We start from the raw sequence: 22153 nt of genomic DNA, 5'->3' as shown, positions 1-22153 counted from the left end.
AAGCTAATGAGGCTCAACATGTCTCTTTCCTCCTCTCTCCCCCCACCTCCTCTTCGTGTAGTTGAAATAGCAGATGGGCTGAAACATACTATTGATCTTTTAAAATCACACTAACGTATGTATCCATTTCTCTGTGGTCTGAAATAGGCCTATAATATGTACCCCTTGGAAGACCTCTGCATACCACCGGTTGAGAACCATTGACTTAGGGTATGTCTAAACTGCAACGCAAACCTGGGATCAGACTAGAGCCCAAAATCTCTTCCTGTCTTTACACAAATCTCTCAGACTCGGGCTTGGACCTATGGTCCTAGGACCCAACCAGGCTGGAGGATCTGAGCCCCAGTCCAGCTGTGACCAAGAGTTCAAGCCCTATTGCTCTGCAGTGAAGACACAGCCCCCCCACCCCCACCCCCCAACTTGGGTCCTGGAAGTCCACCAAAAGTATCCCACAGTCCCATGGGCCAACTTCCTTTGTCCTTTTATTCCAAGAATCTCCAGTCGACTCCAGCGAAAACAGGAGCAATTCCCTTTGGTGTACAGCAGCAGCTCAGTGAGTCAGTGTTAACCTTCCAGTGTCTTTTGACCACTTAGCTGCAAATGCACCATCAGAGAGCCTCCTGTGTTTGCAGTGGAGACTGAACAGCAGATGCCTTTTGCAAAGCGCGTTGCTTCATGGTCGTGGGAGCACAGCCAGATTTTGGTAAATCTCTGGTGCAAGGCCAGCAAAACTCTGGACTTTAGTGAGAGTACTAGGAATGACTACGCATACACAAATAGCGAAGAAGCTGGCAGCTTTGCACATTTACCAGACTGGTCGCCAGTGCAGGGAACAGATGAAGCGGCTCAAAAGTGGGTATCGGAAAACCAGAGACCAGAACCACTCCTCAGGCAACTCGCCAATGACATGCCAGTTTTATGAGGAATTTGACCAGCTGCTGGGCATTGTGACCAGCATGGAGCCAATGGTGGTGGTGGCAACCTGGTCAGCTGGTCCCCTGCTCGCTTCAGAATCCAGCATGGGGACTGATGGGAGCCAGCAGCAGGCACCGAAGGAGGACAGTGGACTCACTCTGTTGCTGGAACCGGTTCCAAAGCAGCTTTGGAGCAGGAGCAGCAACAGCACATTCTTGGCCTACACTTGAAGGAGCCATTTGATGTTCACCAGAGAAACCACCCACTGAGGAGCTGATAGAAGCCACCCCCTGAGCCTGGTAAGTTTCTGGCTCCATGTCAATGTTTGTTAATACAGTAATAGGAGGGATTTCTACCTTATGAATCAAAGCAAAGGTTATGAGAAGCCCTTACTCGCAACGTGTATAAGCTAATGGTGCATTGTCTGTGCATCCCCTTCCCTCTCTCTCTCTACCACGTGGAGTTCAAAGTGACGATTGGGAATGCAAACAGTAAAGAACATCTTTAATGTGTATTGTTACTGGAAATGCACAGATTTTTGGTAGGGCCATTCCTGTTTCTTAAAAGCAATAACCTTCCATTGCCTTGCCTGTAAGTATGCCACTCTGTAACCACTCACCGGTCTGTCAAGTCATCTAGAAACTGTGTGGGTGTGGGGGAGGTGGAAATGTGCTCAGTTTTACAAATCTGGTCCATTTCAGTTAAAGGTAGTCCCTGCAGTGCACAGGTGACAAAATCATTTGTCCCAAATATGACTGGGGTTGGAAACTTTGTCCAGAAATGTGCTAGGGGGAAGAAGTCTATGGAGTCCTGTGTGTTTGCATGCAGCCATGACAGAGTAAGCCGTGTGGAAGCTAATGCAGCATCCTGTTGATTTTTCTCATGAATTCTGACCCAATCCTGGATGCTGATAGCTGCAAACTTTTCCTGAAGCAGGAACTCCAGATAGGTAATCATGTTTTGGGGAAGGACATATTTTCCAGGGACACCTCAGTAGCTGACTGGCCTGTCCCCCTCATTGAAGTACGGTTCAGTTACTATATGTTTGAATAGAGTATATAAACTGCAGGTTTCCCACCGTCAGCTTGGAATAACTTCTCCCTTTGCCAATCAGGCACCAGAAGAACTATTATGTCCTCCAAAATATGGAAGGACTGAACTGATAGAAAAAGCTTTTGTTGCATAGCCGCTGATGTCTCCCCTCTGCAAAAACCCAAGTAGTTCTGCAATTTTCTAAAATAGAAACAGCTTTGCATTTTTAACTAACAATTGTGTCTAGACATCTTTTGCAGCAATTAATTAGGCTATGTCCAGGAGCTTCTGTGGTCTGAAGCATCCCTCTCACAATATACTGAAGTTCTGTTTGTGAAGGTATCATTTTATGTCTTTGAAATTCCACCCGGACTTTTTCTGTGCTCCTGCACTGAGCTATTTGATACAGTAACCTGCTGTGTCTTGTCTTGTTCCAGGCCCCTTGATTTCTACTGATTGCAGCATCTCCACAGCTAGCCCACATTGCAGCAGAAGCCTGGGCCAACGGATCTTCATGGACTATTCCAAGAGGAAGTGTTTCCATGATGAACTTGTGGTTGAAATTCTGGAGAGGGACAACAAGTAGATCCTGTATCAAAGACAGAGGGATTTGTGGCTAGAGGAAAGGCATGGCAAGAGGCTGGAGGAAAGGCTCAGGATGGCTGCACATCTTGAGGACAGGGTTTCAGCACAGGAGCAGGAACTTGCTTTATAGTTCCTGGAACAGGAATGGCAGCCGAGGGAGGAAGACCGAGCTCAGCAGAAACAACTGTTTGAGCGACTCATGCCACTAATGACTGCAAGAGTAGTGGCTCCTGCTGCATCACCCCCACCACAACCTGAGTTCCCTACATGCTACCTACTCTGTGCTGCAGTCCAGAAGCAGCTTGGAAGACTCCCAAGGCTGAGTGGTACATGCAGTTGGGCCCCATGAGCAGCTGGACAGGGAACCTTGCCCCATGCAGCCTTCCATATTGACCCTCTCCCCTGTGGATGCCTCCATCCCACTTCCTACAGTGCCAAGTGCATGGCAGATGGGGAAAGAAGGAAAAGGAGAAATGGGTTGCCAGGGGACATGCCATGGTAGGGGGTTTCTGTCTTCGGCCTGGGCTACACTAGTTGGGGGGTTTGAACTAAGATGCGCAACTTCAGCTATGCTATTTGCGTAGCTGAAGTCGAAGTATCTGAGTTCAACTCAATGCGGCAAGTCGACCTCCATGACTCCCCCCATCGACTCCGCTTACTCCTCCTGCTGAGGTGGAGTACGGGTGTCAATTCGGGGATCGATTTATTGCGTCTAGATGAGATGTGATAAATCGATCCCTGATACAATGAACACTACCCACCGATCCGGCAGGTGGTGTAGACGTACCCTTCCACGTGGTTTCAGTGTTTGTACTGTCTATATGCATTTTGTTGTTGTTTTTTTCTCCTGTAAGAGTCTGTTGTCACTGGTGTTTTGGTATGGTAATTGGGGCTAGCCTGCCTCGGAATGGATGAATATTGTACTTTTCTAATACATGTTTATAAATAAAGCTTTTTATTTCATCAGGAATGTTTACTGCTCTCATTGCTTCACATCATGCAATCTGTATTCAAAGTAATAAAGATAGACACATGATCAGGGATCATTAAGAATTAGTGTGCAAATACTCTCCCTCAGTAAATTATCTATAGCAATTCCTACTTCAATCACTTCCTTACATCAATCTATACTATGAATAACCTCCACTCCCTCTGTCATAAGTGGTCATGTCATTCATAAGTATATTGCATGGCACTAAACTCCCCACTCCTCCTCAGGCACTGAAACCACGCAGTCAATGAGCCCTCCCTCCCATCCTGTTCCCACAAGCATATTCATAAAGTACTATTCCCCTTTTTCCATTGGGCCATTCAAGTCGATAAGGTGGGAGCGCAAAATATCTTTGACTATGTTGCCCAGGTGAATCCACTCCCAGCTGTGGCAGATGGACTTTCTGCCAGAGTGTACTGATTCAGTGGCCCCTCAGTATCATAGGTTCATTCAGAGGGAAATGGCTCACTTCTGGCTTCACAAAGATTGTGAAGAGCACAGCAGGCCACAGTGATACGACAGCATTGATGATCCAAACAGGTCTGTAAATAGTGCCACTGGGATTTCTGTCTGCTAAATGCACATTCAGCAACCATTCTGCATATCCTGAGAGAGTAATTAAACTGTCTTTTGCCAGCGTATCTGAAATCAGGGTACAGTTTCATAAGTCAAGGCAAAAGTGGGTATGTGGGGTCCCTCAGAATCACAGTGGGGACAATAACTCAGTTTATGACAATACCATTTGGTGGGAATAGTGTCCTAGCCTGTCCATGAATGTACGCTCCCAATCGGCGAAAAACCTGAATTTTCCCAATGCAGTCTGTGTTTGTTCATAAATCACCCTCTGTGGCTCATGAGGGGCAGCATAACAATGGAGCAGTGCCTTTTGCAGTATTTGTACTCATGCTCCCTAAGGAAGGCAGACAAGGAAGGTTTGAAAGCTAGAAGCCTCTGGTAATTGGCTGAGCCTTAACCAATGGGCAGGGCATTCACTCAGGCCAGGGCTTTATAAAGCTGCGCACAAGCGACTAGGGATCTTAGCGAACAGGAGCTGCTAACAGGGAGTTTCGCAAGGGAGTTCGGAAGGGGAGTAGGAAGGGAGTGGGGGTCCCTTGTCGGTCTCATCTGTGACCCATTGGTCCCCTGAACCTATAAACCAAGCCACATCCAAAACCTTTCTGTTTAAAGCAGAGCAGAGCGGACAGGGAGCTGCAGACGGGAATTTGAGAGAGTTTGACAGAGGAAGGCTTACGATGGTTAGGAGGACCCGCGACACCTGTGGCAGCACTGCTTCTGTCTCCTCCACCTGCGCCTGTAGCCAGACAGAGCACCAAAGCATGGATGCTTTTACCCAGATTCTGGTGTGGGTTTGGAAAGACTGTAACTTGCAATTTCCACTTACTGATATCCAGGCTGGGGGTGGCATCCAATGTGAAAGGTGCCTACTGGTGGAATCTCTCAGGCAGCAGGTGGGAGAGCTACAGGAGGAGGTGGCTAGGCTGAGGAACATCTGTATCCATGAGCAATTCCTGGACAGTATTCATGTGGAGACAGCTGACATAGCTGTCCCAGTTCACAGGACTACTGACGCACCAGTGGAGGAGGAGATGGCTCAGGGTGGACACTGGCAGCTGGTTACTTCTGGCAGTAGGCAGTGCTCCACCCCTGCTGCGAACCCTCCTGCTGTGGTAATAGATAACCGTTATGCTCTTCTTGATACAGGAGAGAAGGAATCACCCCCAGCAGTTAAGGAGGGGAAGCCTCGTACCCCTAAGGCTGGGAGGTCTGCTACCACCACTGATAATAAGAAACGTAGGGTAGTGGTGGTTGGAGACTCTCTGCTGAGGGGGATGGAGACACCCATCTGTCGCCCTGACCGTTCATCCCGGGAGGTATGCTGCCTGCCAGGGGCCCATATCCGAGATGTTACAGAGGCATTGTCGAGGATTATCCAGCCTTCTGACTACTACCCATGCTACTCATCCATGTGGGCACAAATGATACTGTGAGGTGTGACACTGAGCAGATCAAGAGTGACTACAGGGCTCTGGGAGTACGGGTTAAGGAGTTTGGAGCGCAGGTGGTATTCTCTTCGATTCTTCCTGTCGAAGGTAGGGGCCCGGGCAGAGACAGATGCATCGTGGAGGTGAATGCCTGGCTGCGAAGATGGCGTCGCCATGAGGGCTTTGGCTTCCTCGACCATGGGATGCTATTCGAGGAAGGACTGCTAGGCAGAGGTGGCCTTCACCTTTCGAGGAGGGGAAAGGCCTTATTTGCGCACAGACTGGCTAACCTAGTAAGGAGGGCTTTAAACTAGGTTTGACGGGGACAGGTGAGCAAACCCCACAGGTAAGTGGGGAACAAGACCTGGGAGATGGGTCGGAAACAGGAGAGAGCATGGGCTATAATGGCAGAGAGAAAGGAGGGTCAGGGCAAAGCTGGGAGGCAAGATCAAACCAGTATCTTAGATGCCTATATACAAATGGAAGAAGTATGGGTAATAAGCAAGAAGAACTGGAAGTGCTAATAAATAAATACAACTATGACATTGTTGGCATTACTGAAACTTGGTGGGATAATACACACGACTGGAATGTTGGTGTGGATGGGTATAGTTTGCTCAGGAAGGATAGACAGGGGAAAAAGGGAGGAGGTGTTGCCTTATATATTAAAAATGTACACACTTGGACTGAGGTGGAGATGGACATAGGAGATGGAAGTGTTGAGAGTCTCTGGGTTAGGCTAAAAGGGGTAAAAAACACAGGTGATGTCGTGCTGGGAGTCTACTACAGGCCACCTAATCAGGTGGAAGAGGTGGATGAGGCTTTTTTCAAACAACTAACAAAATCATCCAAAGCCCAAGATTTGGTGGTGATGGGGGACTTCAACTATCCAGATATATGTTGGGAAAATTACACCGCGGGGCACAGACTATCCAATAAGTTCCTGGACTGCATTGCAGACAACTTTTTATTTCAGAAAGTTGAAAAAGCTACTGGGGGGGAGCTGTTCTAGACTTGATTTTAACATATAGGGAGGAACTCGTTGAGAACTGGAAAGCAGAAGGAAGCTTGGGTGAAAGTGATCATGAAATCATAGAGTTTGCAATCCTAAGGAAGGGTAGAAGGGGAGTACAGCAAAATAGAGACAATGGATTTCAGGAAGGCAGATTTTGGTAAGCTCAGAGAGCTGATAGGTAAGGTCCCATGGGAATCAAGACTGAGGGGAAAAACAACTGAGGAGAGTTGGCAGTTTTTCAAAGGGACGCTATTAAGGGCCCAAAAGCAAGCTATTCCGATGGTTAGGAAAGATAGAAAATGTTGCAAAAGACCACCTTGGCTTAACAACGAGATCTTGAGTGACCTACAAAATAAAAAGGCGTCATATAAAAAATGGAAACTAGGTCAGATTACAAAGGATGAATATAGGCAAATAACACAGGAATGCGGAGGCAAGATTAGAAAGGCAAAGGCACGAAATGAGCTCAAACTAGCTATGGGAATAACGGAAACAAGAAGACTTTTTATCAATACATTAGAAGCAAGAGGAAGACCAAGGACAGGGTAGGCCAACTGCTCAGTGAGGAGGGGGAAACAGTAACGGGAGACTTGGAAATGGCAGAGATGCTTAATGACTTCTTTGTTTCGGTCTTCACTGAGAAGTCTGAAGGAATGTCCAATATAGTGAATGCTTACGGGAATAGAGTAGGTTTAGAAGATAAAATAAAAAAAGAGCAAGTAAAAAATCACTTAGAAAAGTTAGATGCCTGCAAGTCACCAGGGCCTGATGAAATGCATCCTAGAATACTCAAGGAGTTAATAGAGGAGGTATCTGAGCCTCTAGCTATTATCTTTGGGAAATCATGGGAGACGGGGGAGATTCCAGAAGACTGGAAAAGGGCAAATATAGTGCCCATCTATAAAAAGGGAAATAAAAACAACCCAGGAAACTACAGACCAGTTAGTTTAACTTCTGTGCCAGGGAAGATAATGGAGCAAGTAATTAAAGAAATCATCTGCAAACACTTGGAAGGTGGTAAGGTGATAGGGAATAGCCAGCATGGATTTGTAAAGAACAAATCGTGTCAAACTAATCTAATAGCATTCTTTGATAGGATAACGAGCCTTGTGGATAAGGGAGAAGCGGTGGATGTGATATACCTAGACTTTAGTAAGGCATTTGATACGGTCTCGCATGATATTCTTATAGATAAACTAGGAAAGTACAATTTAGATGGGGCTACTATAAGGTGGGTGCATAACTGGCTGGATAACCGTACTCAGAGAGTAGTTATTAATGGCTCCCAATCCTGCTGGAAAGGTATAACAAGTGGGGTTCCGCAGGGGTCTGTTTTGGGACCAGCTCTGTTCAATATCTTCATCAACGATTTAGATGTTGGCATAGAAAGTACGCTTATTAAGTTTGCAGACGATACCAAACTGGGAGGGATTGCAACTGCTTTGGAGGACAGGGTCAAAATTTAAAATGATCTGGACAAATTGGAGAAATGGTCTGAGGTAAACAGGATGAAGTTCAATAAAGATAAATGCAAAGTGCTCCACTTAGGAAGGAACAATCAATTTCACACATACAGAATGGGAAGAGACTGTCTAGGAAGGAGTATGGCAGAGAGAGATCTAGGGGTCATAGTGGACCACAAGCTTAATATGAGTCAACAGTGTGATACTGTTGCAAAAAAAGCAAATGTGATTCTGGGATGCATTAACAGGTGTGTTGTAAACAAGACACGAGAAGTCATTCTTCCGCTTTACTCTGCGCTGATTAGGCCTCAACTGAAGTATTGTGTCCAGTTCTGGGCACCACATTTCAAGAAAGATGTGGAGAAATTGGAGAGGGTCCAGAGAAGAGCAACAAGAATGATTAAAGGTCTTGAGAACATGACCTATGAAGGAAGGCTGAAGGAATTGGGTTTGCTTAGTTTGGAAAAGAGAAGACTGAGAGGGGACATGATAGCAGTTTTCAGGTATCTAAAAGGGTGTCGTCAGGAGGAGGGAGAAAACTTGTTCACCTTAGCCTCTAATGATAGAACAAAAAGCAATGGGCTTAAACTGCAGCAAGGGAGATTTAGGTTGGACATTAGGAAAAAGTTCCTAACTGTCAGGGTAGTTAAACACTGGAATAGATTGCCTAGGGAAGTTGTGGAATCTCCATCTCTGGAGATATTTAAGAGTAGGTTAGATAAATGTCTATTAGGGATGGTCTAGACAGTATTTGGTCCTGCCATGAGGGCAGGGGACTGGACTCGATGACCTCTCGAGGTCCCTTCCAGTCCTAGAGTCTATGAGTCTATGAATGGGCATGAGTCCAATTAGTGGCACCACCACAGCTTGGAAACCCCATTCTCTCAAAGCAAGCGATTACTTCAGGAATAACGTTTATGCCCACCACTGTGGAGTAAACCACATACCTGATTGCCTCAGAAACCTCCGCCACCACTTTTACCCACAGTCAGCTTTCCAACATCAAACTGGTACAATGGACTTGTAGCAGCCTAGGGTAACCAGTTTCCTGACAGCTATAGCAACCTGCTTCTGGACCAGCAAGGGTGGCCTCATGCATGTCTCTTTATGCTGGAGGGTCAGAGCAAGTTGCTCACAAAGCTCCAGAAATGTAGCTTTCTTCTTTCAAAAGTTCTGGACCCATAGTTGGTCATCCCAGGTCTGCATGATGATTTGAACCATCAGTCTGTGCTTATGGCCCTGCACTTACACTGCACTGTAGACATACTGTAATGGGCTAGTACTCTGCATTGCCATATATGAGATCAAAGTTTGACTCCTGGATTCTTGCTGTGGAGTCTGAGATCCTGAGAAGTGGAGGGTGTTGCAACCTGTGAGATGTTTGGTGGAATGCCTTTATATTCCTAGCTAGAAGCCCTTTCCAGGAAGCTTATTACAGAAGCCCTGCCTTTCTCTCTTGCCAAGGAGAAGAGTAAGGTTGCAGCCTTAAGCTGGGGGAGGGAGGAGGAGGATATAAAATGAGGGAAAAATTGAGGGAACCTGAAAGACTGACAGGGTTGGAAAGCTACCAGTGGGAAAGGAGATAGACAGACCGACAGACAATAATCTGATAAAATACACCACTTCTTGGTTCTGTCAGTACGTACTTTCAGGCTTTAACTGTGCTCCGTATCTCCCCTTCTAACCTCACAGATTTCTTTGGTCTTTTTGTTGTTTATCAGTGGGCAGATTCTGGTAAGATGCTAAATAATGAACTGGTGTTTCCTGGACCTTAATTTTTTTGCCAAAATACCCCATTTCCTTGCAGACTTCATTTTAATAGCAGGGAAGCATATCTTGGATGCCTAGGAGCATCCTGAGGGTGCAGATCCTTTATGTAGCATCCCATCCTGAGAGCTTAAACCATGCAATTCATTCATTGGAACCAGGGCTGACACTCCTCAGATACCCCCTGTCGCTTAAACACATCTTCTCCCAAAACTCCACCCAAAGGTGTGAGCTCTGGTTTCCATCTTCGAGAGGCCACGATAGGTGTGGCATGTAATGCACAGATTTTCTTTTCACTTAATTACTAGGGCTGTCGATTAATCACAGTTAACTCACGCGATTAACTCAAAACAATTAATCATGATTTTAAAAGTGAATCACGATTAATCGCAGTTCTAATCACACTGTTAAACAATAGAATACCAATTGAAATGTATAAAATATTTTGGATTTTTTTACATTTTCATTTATATTGTATTATGTGTTGTAACTGAAATCAAAGTGTATATTTTTATTTTAAATATTTGCACTGTAAAAATGGTAAACAAAAGAAATAGTATTTTTCAGTTCACCTCATACAAGTACTGTAGTGCAATCTCTGTCATGAAAATGCAACTTACAGATGTAGGGTTTTTTTGTTACATAACTTCAGTCAAAAACAAAACAATTTAAAACTTCAGAGCCTACAAGTGCCCTCAGTCTTACTTCATTTTCAGCCAATCACTAAGAGACAAACAAGTTAGTTTACATTTTCAGGAGATAATGCTGCCCTCTTCTTATTTACAGTGTCACCAGAAAGTGAGAACAGGCATTTGCTTGGCACTTTTGTAGCCAGCATTGCAAGGTATTTACCTGCCAGATATGCTAAACAGAAGTCTTTAAAAGAGTAACACTCTGATGTGGAAACTACAGAACCTGAACCACCAAAAAAGAAAAACAATCTTCTGCTGATGGCATCTGACTCAGATAATGAAAATTAACATACGTCGGTCCATACTGGTTTGGATTGTTATCGAGCAGAACCCATCATCAGCACCCATGTCCCCTGGAATGGAGGTTGAAACATGAAAGGACGTATGAATCTTTAGTGCATCTGGCATGTAAATATCTTCCAATGCCAGTTACAACTGTGCCATGTGAACGCCTGTTCTCACTTTCAGGTGATATTGTAAACAAGAAGCAGGCAGCGTTATCTCCTGCAAATATAAACAAACTTGTTCGTCTGAGTGATTGGCTGAACAAGAAGTAGGACTGCGTAGACTTGCAGCTTCTAAAATTTTACTGTGTTTTAAGTTTGAATACAGGTTTTTTTGTACATAATTCTACATTTGTAAGTTCAACTTTCATGATAAAGCAATTGCACTACAGTATTTGTATTAGGTGAATTGAAAAATACTTTCTTTTGTTTTTTATAGTGCAAATACTTGTAATCAAAAATAAATATAAAGTGATCACTGTACACTTTGTATTCTGTGTTGTAATTGACATCAGTATATTTGAAAATGTAGAAAATATCCAAAAATATTTAAATAAATGGTATTCTATTAATGTTTAACAGTGCGATTAATTGCAATTAATTTTTAATAGCTTGACAGCCCTATTAATTACACGAGAAATAGGCAGATCTGTCCAAAAATAATAAACCCTACACACATTTCTCTGCCTCAATTTCCTCATCTAGTACAGGGCATTCATTGGGCTGGGATCAGGGTCCTTTGATCCCATCTAGAGTCCTTCTGTTCCAATGCATGGCTTGTGATTTGAAACACGAAGCCTTCTTCTTAGTTGAGATTGCTTCTTCTCACCATGTCCAGTCTGTGCCCTTCCTTCCTTCTGCCTGAACTTTTCCTGTGTGTGTCTGTCTCCTTCCCCTTACCCTCTTTGGGTCCTTTTATAGACTCTCTTGTTTAGTTACTTGGCTTCTTTTTTTTCCCCAGTTTTTTGGGAATTTTTCACTCTTCCACTCACCCCTGCAGAGGGGTAGGTGAGAAATGGTTTTTTTAGGCTGAAGCTCACCCATTGTTCAAGGTGTTTCATTGGGTTCTAATTACCCTCCATTGTATCTGGACTAGAAGGACTTGATACAACTCATGTCAGCAAAGGCAGAATTCACATACAGACAGAGGCATTCAAAAATACACCAGTTCATAATGACAACTTTGCAATATTAACCAGCATTCATAAATTGTAAAGACAGATTTCCAAAAACATCACACTAAGTACAGATTAGATGCAAAGCCCCTCCCACAAAATGTAGGCGTATACATTACTCTAAAATAGGTATTTTTAAAGTTACCCTAGTCCTCTGCTCCCAAACATCTGATGCTGTGGGTAGATTGAAGCTATTAAGTTGTAAGGAAAATACCAATTTTATGAACTAAATTACCCAGTCTGTTTCTGAAAAATAAGATCTCCCAATGGTCCTCTTCTGTAGGAGATTGAAATCTAGCTGGTTGGTACAGTCACTGGCAATTGGATTGACATACTGTTGAGTGTGTCCCTGGGATACACTGGATAATGCTATTCCAGTTCTGCCCTTTCTCTAACTGTAGTATTGCAACTCCCTGCCAGGCAATCTGCAAATTATCTATTTATCCTTCACCAGGAGACAACAGAACTTGCAATGGGTCTGTGTGACTCTAAGAATCCATCATTGTATGGCAATGCTATATTTATGAGAGATTAAGCATTATATATTCTGATATGTAGATTAAAAAGGATAAAGCCTTCAGGAAGTATTATTTCAACCTGATTCACTTCAGCTACAAAGCCAAATCTCAGTGGCTTTCTTTAGTTAAACAGAGTTCAAATTCCACAGGGAATTGATGTGAAACTGAGAATGTGACACAATTTGGATAAGACACTGAAAAAGCTAATAGTTAAATTAACTTGCTGTTTAAAAAACAAACCTGCCTTCCCCTGCACACACATTTTCTGTGAGTTAAATTTTTCATAACTCTTGTCATGTTGCGCTTGCTGTGGCATAAGTGCCTCTGTGGTTAGCTTAATCTTTCAGGGCAGCCTTGTGAAGCAAGCCTAGTTTTTTGATGTTTAATCTAGCCTGACAGATAAAGAGGATCTTAATAAATAAATAATCTGAAACCCATCTCTGTTTGTTTATTTAAAATGAAAATCTGGTCTTTTATGTGTTCAGGAGGAAAAAAAAAGACAACCATGATGTGCCCCCTCTGTCTGTTCTGTCCTGTGTTATGGAATTCAGGGTAGAATGTAGGAAGGTGCCCACTCTACCCTCACCTTTACTAGGATTGCTCACACTTCAGAAAATTATTCGGCTCTGTAATTTGTGGAGGGAGAGAGTTTTACAGTGATGCCTGTCTGGGGCAGAAAACGGTTACAGTTGGGATAATCTTTCCTCCTTTCTCTCCAGCTGCAGCATCAAATGATTCGCTGCAGTGTGGTGAAATGCGGCGTTCCTCTGGGCAAGCCTTTGAAGGCTTGCAGTGCTTTAATTTTTCTCTGCAGCTTGACAAACAAACCATTCCCTAAGTGAAGTGGCTGATGAGATAATTATACATATGGAAATAACTGGGGATGGGTTCCCACAGGGTGATCCCCACAAGGCTCTTTTCCTGAACTTCACTGAAAGATTCCATTAGGCTGTGAAATCCCAGGACAGAAACAGAACATAGGAACCTGCTCAAGAAACATTCTAGCTTTCCGAGAATTGACGCATACATAATCTTCAAACGCTATCTTATCTTTGATATGAAGTGGGAAGAGAAATGGCACCATGCATTGGAAGGAAGAATTATTTCTTTAGAGCTCCAATTTATTTCTGGATTAGTGGTTTTTATTATTTTTGCAAATAGATGCATGAAATGTGAGCACTTATAGCAGAAGCCAGAATTACATGATTAAGCTCTTCAGTAATACGCTAACCATATGAAACTTGTGAAATCATAAAAACATAAATATAAAACAAACGTAATCATGTTCAATGTGGCTCTTATTGACTCGGTGTTAAGATCCCTAAGAAACTGGACTGTTTCTTAAATTTTTAGTATTTATCATTGTTCAATGGATTTATAATCTCTAAATTTGCTAAACTAAGACAACCCACATGCCATTCAGTGAGGTTAATTTGGTGTGCTGAAAGATTCCTTAGAAACTGGAGGTCAGTGATCGTGATTCCCTTGAGTATTGAAAACTTTATTTATATATAAGGGGAGCTGGAAGCGACGCCTAATATTTAAGTTGCCTAACATTTTCTATTGTAAAACTATCTTCTGAACTCTGAAAAGATCTAGCTCCAACATTGCTGCAGCAAAGGGAAAGCCCTCTGAGGGTACGTCTACACTACGGGATTATTCCGATTTTACATAAACCGGTTTTATAAAACAGATTGTATAAAGTCGAGTGCATGCAGCCACACTAAGCACATTAATTCGGCGGTGTGCGTCCATGGTCCGAGGCTAGCATCGATTTCCGGAGCGTTGCACTGTGGGTAGCTATTCCATAGCTATCCCATAGTTCCTACAGTCTCCCCCGCCCCTTAGAATTCTGGGTTGAGAGCCCAGTGGCTGATGGGGCAAAAATCATTCTCACGGGTGGTTCTGGGTAAATGTCGTCAGTCATTCCTTCCTCCGGGAAAGCAACGGCAGACAATCATTTCGCACCCTTTTTCCCTGGATTTCCCTGGCAGACGCCACAGCACGGCAACCATGGAGCCTGTTCAGCTTTTTTTTTTTTTTTTTTCTTTTTTTTTACAGTCACTGTATGTGTACTGGATGCCGCTGACAGAGGCGATACTCCAGCGCTACACAGCAGCATTCATTTGCTTTTGCATGATAGCAGAGACGGTTACCAGTCGTTCTGTACCGTCTGCTAGTGTAAATTGGCAGTGAGATGACGGTTATCTGTCCTTCTGTACTGTCTGCTGCTAGCATGGGTGCCCCTGGCTGAGGTTGGCCGGGGGCTCAAAAGCAAAACTGGGAATGACTCCCCGAGTCAATCCCTCCTTTATGTTTTCTAAAAATAGAGTCAGTCCTGCCTAGAATATGAGGCAAGTGTGCTAGAGAAGCAGTGTATCAGAGAGCACAACTGCTCCGTGTCAGATCCCGCAGAAATGATGAGCTACATGCCATTCACGGGGGGTGCCTCTGCAACAACCCCACCCGTTGCTTCCCTCCTCTCCCAGCCTTCCTGGGCTACCGTGGCAGTGTCCCCCCCCACCATTTGTGTCATGAAGTTATAAAGAATGCAGGAATAAGAAACAATGACTTGTTAGTGAGATAAATTGAGGGGGAGGCAGCCTCCCGGTGCTATGACAGTCCAGGCAGGACATTAAGCGGTGTGGGGGAGAGGAGCCCAGCATGCCACTGCTATGACAGTCCAGGCAGGACAGAATCTTTTCTTTACACAGGAAAGGGAGGGGGCTAATGGAGCTCAGCCCCCAGTTGCTATGATGAGGACGGTTACCAGCCATTCTGTACCATCTACTGGGAATGACCGAGAATCATTCCTATTTTCACCCAGGCACCCCCAGCCAGCCTCACCTGAAGCCAGCCAGGAGCACTCACGGGTTGATAAGAAGGACGGTTACCAGTCCTACTGCACCATCTGCCACCGGGCAGGGGAGAGGAGCGGATACTGCTCTTCACTGCTGCAGCATCGCGTCTACCAGCAGCATTCAGTAGACATAGGGTGACATTGAAAGAAGTCAAGAAACGATTTCTTTCCCTTTTCTTTCACGTGGGAGCGGGGGAGTAACTTGTCGAGCTATTCCCTGAACCACGCCGGACAATGTGTTTGAACTTACAGGCATTGGGAGCTCAGCCAAGAATGCAAATACTTTTCAGAGACTGCTGTAGACTGTGGGATAGCTGGAGTCCTCAGTACCCCCTCCCTCCCTCCATGAGCGTCCATTTGAGTCTCTGGCTTCCCGTTACGCTTGTCATGCAGCACTGTGTAGCCTGTAGATTTTTTTTCAACCGCTTTGGCAGTTCGTCTTCTGTAACGGAGCTTTGATAGAACAGATTTGTCTCTCCATACAGCAATCAGATCCAGTATCCCCCGTACGGTCCATGCTGGAGCTCTTTTTGGATTTGGGACTGCATTGCCACCCGTGCTGATCAGAGCTCCACGCTGGGCAAACAGGAAATGAAAAGCAAAATTTTGCAGGACTTTTCCTGTTTACCTTACCACTGCATCCGAGTTCAGATTGCTGTCCAGAGCGGTCACAGTGGTGCACTGTGGGATACTGCCCGGAGGCCAATACCGTCGATTTGCGGCCACACTAACCCTAATCCAATATGGTAATACCGATTTTAGCGCTGCTCCTCTCAGGGAAGAGTACAGAAACCGATTTAAAGAGCCCTTTATATCGATATAAAGGGCCTCGTAGTGTGGACGGGTACAGCGTTAAATCAGTTTAACGCTGCTAAAATCGGATTAAACGCGTAGTGTAGACCAAGCCTGAGTCTGAAAACTGCCATTTCTTTGTCCCTTTAAATTCTGGTCAAGTTTTGCTGACAGAGAAACCTTTGAAAATTGCCATTCCCTTTTCTCACTTCCATTCCTCATGAAAACATTGGCAATCTGCTGAACACCTAAACATCAGTCTTCTAGAGCATTGGTTCTCAAATTGTGGCTCAGGACTCCTGTTTTAATGGGGTGGCCAAGGCTGACATTAGACTTGCTGGGGCCTGGGGCTAAAGCTGAAGCCCAAGGGCTTCAAGCCCTGGGTGACAGAGGTCAGGCTTTGGCTTTGGCCTGGGGTGGCAGGACTCAGGTTACAGGCCCCCGGCACAGGGCTGAAGCTTTGGGCTTTGGCTTTGGGCCCCCACCCAAGGCGGCGGGGCTCAGGCAGACTCAGGCTTCAGTCCCCCCTCCTGGAGTTGTATAGTAATTTTTGTTGTCAGAAGGGGGTCATGGTGCACTGAAGTTTGAGAACCCCTGTACTAAAGAATTACTTTACTGGGAGTGCCTGGGAGCACTTGAGTGAGGAGGGGGAAGCTGGCCTAGCTTCCCCTGACCATCCCTCGGACCCAGGGCTGCCAGGTGTCACACACACCACAGATCTGTCACACCCAGGGCTGGCTCTTAACTTTTTTGCCACCCCAAGCGGGGGGTGAGGGGGTAGGGCGCCGTCCCTCCCATAACAAACCGCCCGAGCGCCACCCTGCCAAAACTAAAAAAAACCCCAAGCCACTGCCCTGCCTTGCCCAACCAACCAAAAAAAAAACCCCCAGTGCTGCCCCACTGAAACAACCTCCCCCTAGCGCCGCCCCACTGAAACAAAACAAAAAACTCGAGCGCCACTCCGCCGAAACAAACAAAAAAACCCCAAGTGCCGCCCCGCCGAAACAAACAACAAAACCCCAAGTGCTGCCCCGCCGAAACAAACAACCCCCCCGAGCACCACCCCACCAAAACAAACAAACAAACCCTAGTGGCGCCCCGCCCAAACAAACAAACCTGAGCGCCGCTCTGCCAAAAAAAAAAAAAAGCCCCCGAATGCTGCCCCGCCGAAACAAACTAACAAAAATCCGAGTGCCGCTCCACCACTGGCTGCAGTTCACCGCTCCAGGCCAATGGGGGCAGGGGGAAGGGTGGCCAGCACATCCCTCGGCCTGTGCCGCTTCCCACAACCCCCATTGGCCTGCAATGGCAAACAGCGGCCAGTGGGAGCCGCAATCGGCCGAATCTGCAGACGCAGCAGGTAAACAAACTGGCCCAGCCTGCCAGGGTGCTTACCCTGGCGAGCCGCGTGCCAAAGGTTGCCGATCCCTGAACTAGAACATCTCTTGAAGAAGAGTATTCTTCAAAAGAGTTTTGACTTAATGATATCCTGCATTTTCAAATATGGCTTGTTCTTCCCTTTAAATGGCTTATCACTTCAGACTTTACACATAGAATCTCAGAGTTGGAAGGGACCTCAGGAGGTCATCTAGTCCAACCCCCTGCTCAAAACAGGACCAATTCTTAAGAATGTGCTTAAGAATTTGAGCATTGGATAAGTTAACTGTTTTTGTGGTGCGTAATTTAAATCCCACTGAATTTAAATGGGAGTTATAGGCCTGATTGTCATCCTAATGATGCCAGTGGTAGTTTTTGCAATTAATTTTATGGGGAGCAGAATTGGACACTGTACGTGTGTGTGAGCATGTTGCCCTCTGGCTGCAGTTTAGAAAGAACATAAAGCTATGTGATGCTAGGAAAGATTTCTGTAGCTCAAGTTTTTTTGGAGGTGAAGGATTAGGGTTACAGTCTCAGTTCTGCAGCTCAGTGTAGTATATAAAGAGGGAGTATAGCTGCTCCATAGCTAAGGCTGCAGTGCATAATGTATTTTAAGGCTCTTTTTATAAATCTCTCTTGTAGCTCAAAAGAAATAAGACCCACATGCCTTCAGTTTCTAACAGAAAATGCAGAACTTACCAATTGCAGAAGCTGAGTTTATGGGAGCTTCATGTAGTTAGTCAGGCTTTGTAGGATTTAACTTCATCAATTAATTTTGAAAGATGTTCAGTTGTAAAGGCTGCAATAAAACAGTGAAAGGGTCTCATTAAACCAACACTAGAGATGTCTGCTGATGGACATCTTTGCTGTAAGCAGCCATTTTAAGTTATGTCCATAAAGTTTCCAGTGGCATGTATTTTTGACCTTAAATTAAATTAAAGAGCAATCTATTTCTGAAGTTGAAGCTTTTTATGACTTCTTACTTTCCATGTCCTGCATCAGTATTGCAGGGGCCTGAAATGAGCATACACTGTTGAATGTCAGGTTACACCTGCTAACATGTTTCAAAGGAAACTTGAAGCAGATTTAAGAATTTGTAAACATTCAAGCTCAATTTAGCAGGCAAGTAATATGACAGAATCTATTTGCGTATTACATTTTTGAGTGGGGTTGTCATGTAGAATTAGCAATGGGCCTTGAACACATGCAGACTTTCATTCTATGGTTTCAAAAGTAGAATTCATGGAATGCATATTTCAGTGCCTCAGAGACAAAGGCTCTACCATCAGTTGTCATTCTCTTCATGTATATAATATCCACTTTTTATTTTGTTTCCTCTTACAGAACTATACTCAGTATATTCCACTATCCATATATGACCTGCAGACTTGGATGGGCAGTCCCTCCATTTTCGTCTATGATTGCTCCAATGCTGGCCTTATTGTCAAGTCATTCAAGCAATTTGCGCTACAGAGGGAGCAAGAGTTGGAGGTGAGACCTTAGTAAATTGCCAAAATCTTCCTGTGGCTTCATTTCTCTCTCTGCTGGGCATTCGGGGTCTGATCCTGCTCCCCATTGACTTCAATGGAGACAGGTTTGAGCCCATTTTGAGACAATAAATATTTTTTAAAAAAAGAGTTAAAAAGCAAATTAATTTGGAAAAAAATCATGTCACTCCGGTGCAGTCTTTCTGGCTCTGTATGCTATTCTGTTATAGTCAGAATCATTTTTATTGCAAGTACTAATTAAGTGATAACGCTAATAGAATCAGTTTGTGCCTTAATATTCTTTGCTGCTGAGATGAATGCTGAGCTGAAGCAGAGCCATTTATTTTAGATGCAATTGACCAATACTGATTTGGATTCCAGTAGTGTTTCTTGCTGTTGTACCAAATACATAAATGTTAAACTAAATGATTTAAAACTGATAGACAAAAGGACCTATTGTTGATCACTTTAGCTTGACAGAATACAAAAGTGTAACCTTGTGTTTCTAATGAAAAGACACTTTTCATTATAGTTTTAATTTGAATTTATTGGAGTAAATATGAATTGTGAAGAGGAATATATGAAATAACTTTAAGGTGCTTTCCTGTTGTGCACTAGATGCTTAGTGCAGCAGTGTGTCAGAAACTGGATGTTGTAGGCAAGCAGGTGTGTGATTGGATGTTCTCCCTAAACTTTAGCCCATTTGAAAAGCAGCCTGTTAAATATTTGTTTCTTATTCTTCCATAGCACTAAGTCAAATACTTTTAAAACTTTCAGTATGTTTAACAGGGAATATTGGTCAATCAGGCAACTGGCAGGTTGTTACAAACATGATTCAATGACACTTATTGAGGGTGTGCTTGGTTTTAATTTTCTTAAATAGAATGAACCCGTGTTGAATTTTGCAGTGACTTTCTGGCAAGTAGACACTCTCTCTTTCCCTCTTAAAGAAACATGTCAGTCTAGTAACAGTTTAAGACAGTTAGGTCTTTCTCATCATCCCATCTCTTTATAAGTAACGCTACCAGTCAGTGTGCAAGTGTTTGCAGGTTCCTCACCAAGGAAGGATGTGACACTGAAAGGCCCAGATCTGTATTGGCAGAGATGTGTGTTGAGTGTTACCATTTTTTCAGAACAAAAAATGGAAGAAGTTGCCATTATGTCCTGTGTTCCTCTCATCCTATAGCTTTTTTTATTCTGCTCCTTGTAAGCCTCACTTCTCTCATGTTTATCTTTCAGCCATCACTCACCCTACCATATTTATTGCTGCTTTGTTCTTCTGTGTATAGATTCTGTCCTCCTGGGTGTTCTATGTTTCTTTATTCTTCTGTCTTCTCCCAGAGCACAGGCATACACTAATTTAGAAAGATGCCTCACTCCAGCTCTTTTCTTTCCCCAGTTCTCCTTTGGTTTTCCTTACCTCCCCTTCCCCTGCATTTCTCTGTTGACTCTTGGTTCTCCTTTGCTGCCATTTGGCCCTAGAGTGACCAGAATATATTCTGGGCGTAGGATAGCTACTGTTCTGTGTAAGTGAGATGGCTAGTGTACGCTAAGGGGACGGACAATGCAAAATTGCTGTTGGATGTTGATGGGATTGCTGCTCTGCAGGACCTTTCAGCACTGCAGTACCATAGCAGCACAGGTGGGTGGCTGGGCAAATGCATGTGACCATGTTCCTAGGGGCTCTAGAACTCCAGAATAAGTAGAGTGGGCACAAAGACAAGGGCTATCCTTCCAAACCAGGATATCTGGTTGTCATACATAAGTGCAGGGTCATGCATTTAGGGATTAATAATAAGAATTTTAGTTATAAATTGGGGACACATCAGTTGAAAGCAACAGAGGAGGAGAAGGACCTCGGAGTATTGGTTGATCACAGGATGACTATGAGCTGCCAATGTGATATGGCCGTTAAAAAAGTTAATGCAGTTTTAGGATGCATGAGGCGGGGTATTTCCAGCAAAGATAAGGAGGTGTTAGTACCGTTATATAAGGCACTGGTGAGACCTCATCTGGAATACTGTGTGCAGTTTTGGTCTCCCATGTTTAAGAAGGATGAATTCAAAGAAGGTTCAGAGACGGGCTACTAGGATGATCCGAGGAATGGAAAACCTGTCTTATGAAAGGAGACTCAAAGAGCTTGGCTTGTTTAGTCTAACCAAAAGGAGGTTGAGGGGGGATATGCTTGCTCTTTATAAATATATCAGAGGGATTAATATTAGAGAGGGAGAGGAATTATTTAAGCTTAGTACCAATGTAGACACAAGAACAAATGGGTATAAACTGGACACTAGGAAGTTTAGACTTGAAATTAGATGAAGGTTTCTAACCATTAGAGGAGTTAAGTTCTGGAACAGCCTTCCAAGGGGAGTTGTGGGGGCAAAAGACATATCTGGCTTTAAGACTAAGCTTGATAAGTTTATGGAAGGGATGGTATGATGGGATAGCTTAATTTTGGCAATTGATCTTTGATTATCAGCAGGTAAGTATGCCCAGTGGTCTGTGATGGGATGTTAGATGGGATGGGATCTGAGTTACTGCAGAGAATTCTTTCCTGAGTGCTGGCTGGTGAGTCTTGCCCACATGCTCAGGGTTTAGCTGATCGCCATATTTGGGGTCGGGAAGGAATTTTCCTCTGGGGCAGATTGGCAGAGGCCCTGCAGGTTTTTCGCCTTCCTCTGCAGCATGGGGCACGGGTCACTTGCTGGTGGATTCTTTGCAGCTTGAGGTCTTCAAACCACAATTTGAAGACGTCAATAACTCAGACATAGGTTAGGGGTTTGTTATAGAAGTGGATGGGTGGGATTCTGTGGCCTGCTTTGTGCAGGAGGTCAGACTAGATGATCATATTGGTCCCTTCTGACCCTAAAGTCTATGAGTCTAAGTTGTTGAAACAACCACAGTTGGAAAGTGTAGTCTCTGCTATCTAACAAAAATGCAAAAAGTTTGTCTGGCTTTCAGGATTTTTTTCCTTCTGCCAAAAACTTGAAAACCCAAACAACAAAAGTGTCTTCAGATGACTCCTCTTTAACTGACAACTTTCTCCCTGTACTGTAATTTGTTGTTTAAACATTTTATTTCCCAGGTTATAAGTCCAACTTTTCTGTCCTGGTATCTTAAGTACTCTAGGTGTGTGGTGAGCACTGCTGAGGACTAGTTTACTAAGGGAACTGTTTTTTAATTTTATACAAAGTACT

At 44.2% G+C, this 22153-nt stretch overlaps 1 protein-coding gene across 2 annotated transcripts in view; it reads left to right on the top strand.

Annotated features, from left to right (window-relative positions):
• Nucleotides 1-22153, top strand: part of RPTOR (regulatory associated protein of MTOR complex 1) — a 288180-nt gene that overhangs the window by 98066 nt on the left and 167961 nt on the right. For both annotated transcript variants that reach the window (XM_030533961.1, XM_030533960.1), the window contains exon 5: nt 18814-18960. In XM_030533961.1, the coding sequence (XP_030389821.1) occupies nt 18814-18960 (147 nt within the window). The remainder of the gene's footprint in view (nt 1-18813; nt 18961-22153) is intronic.

The sequence above is a fragment of the Gopherus evgoodei genome, chromosome 15 (assembly GCF_007399415.2).
Source record: "Gopherus evgoodei ecotype Sinaloan lineage chromosome 15, rGopEvg1_v1.p, whole genome shotgun sequence".
In the NCBI taxonomy this organism is placed as follows: Eukaryota; Metazoa; Chordata; order Testudines; family Testudinidae; genus Gopherus; species Gopherus evgoodei.
This window is presented reverse-complemented; position numbering and strand designations above follow the sequence as displayed.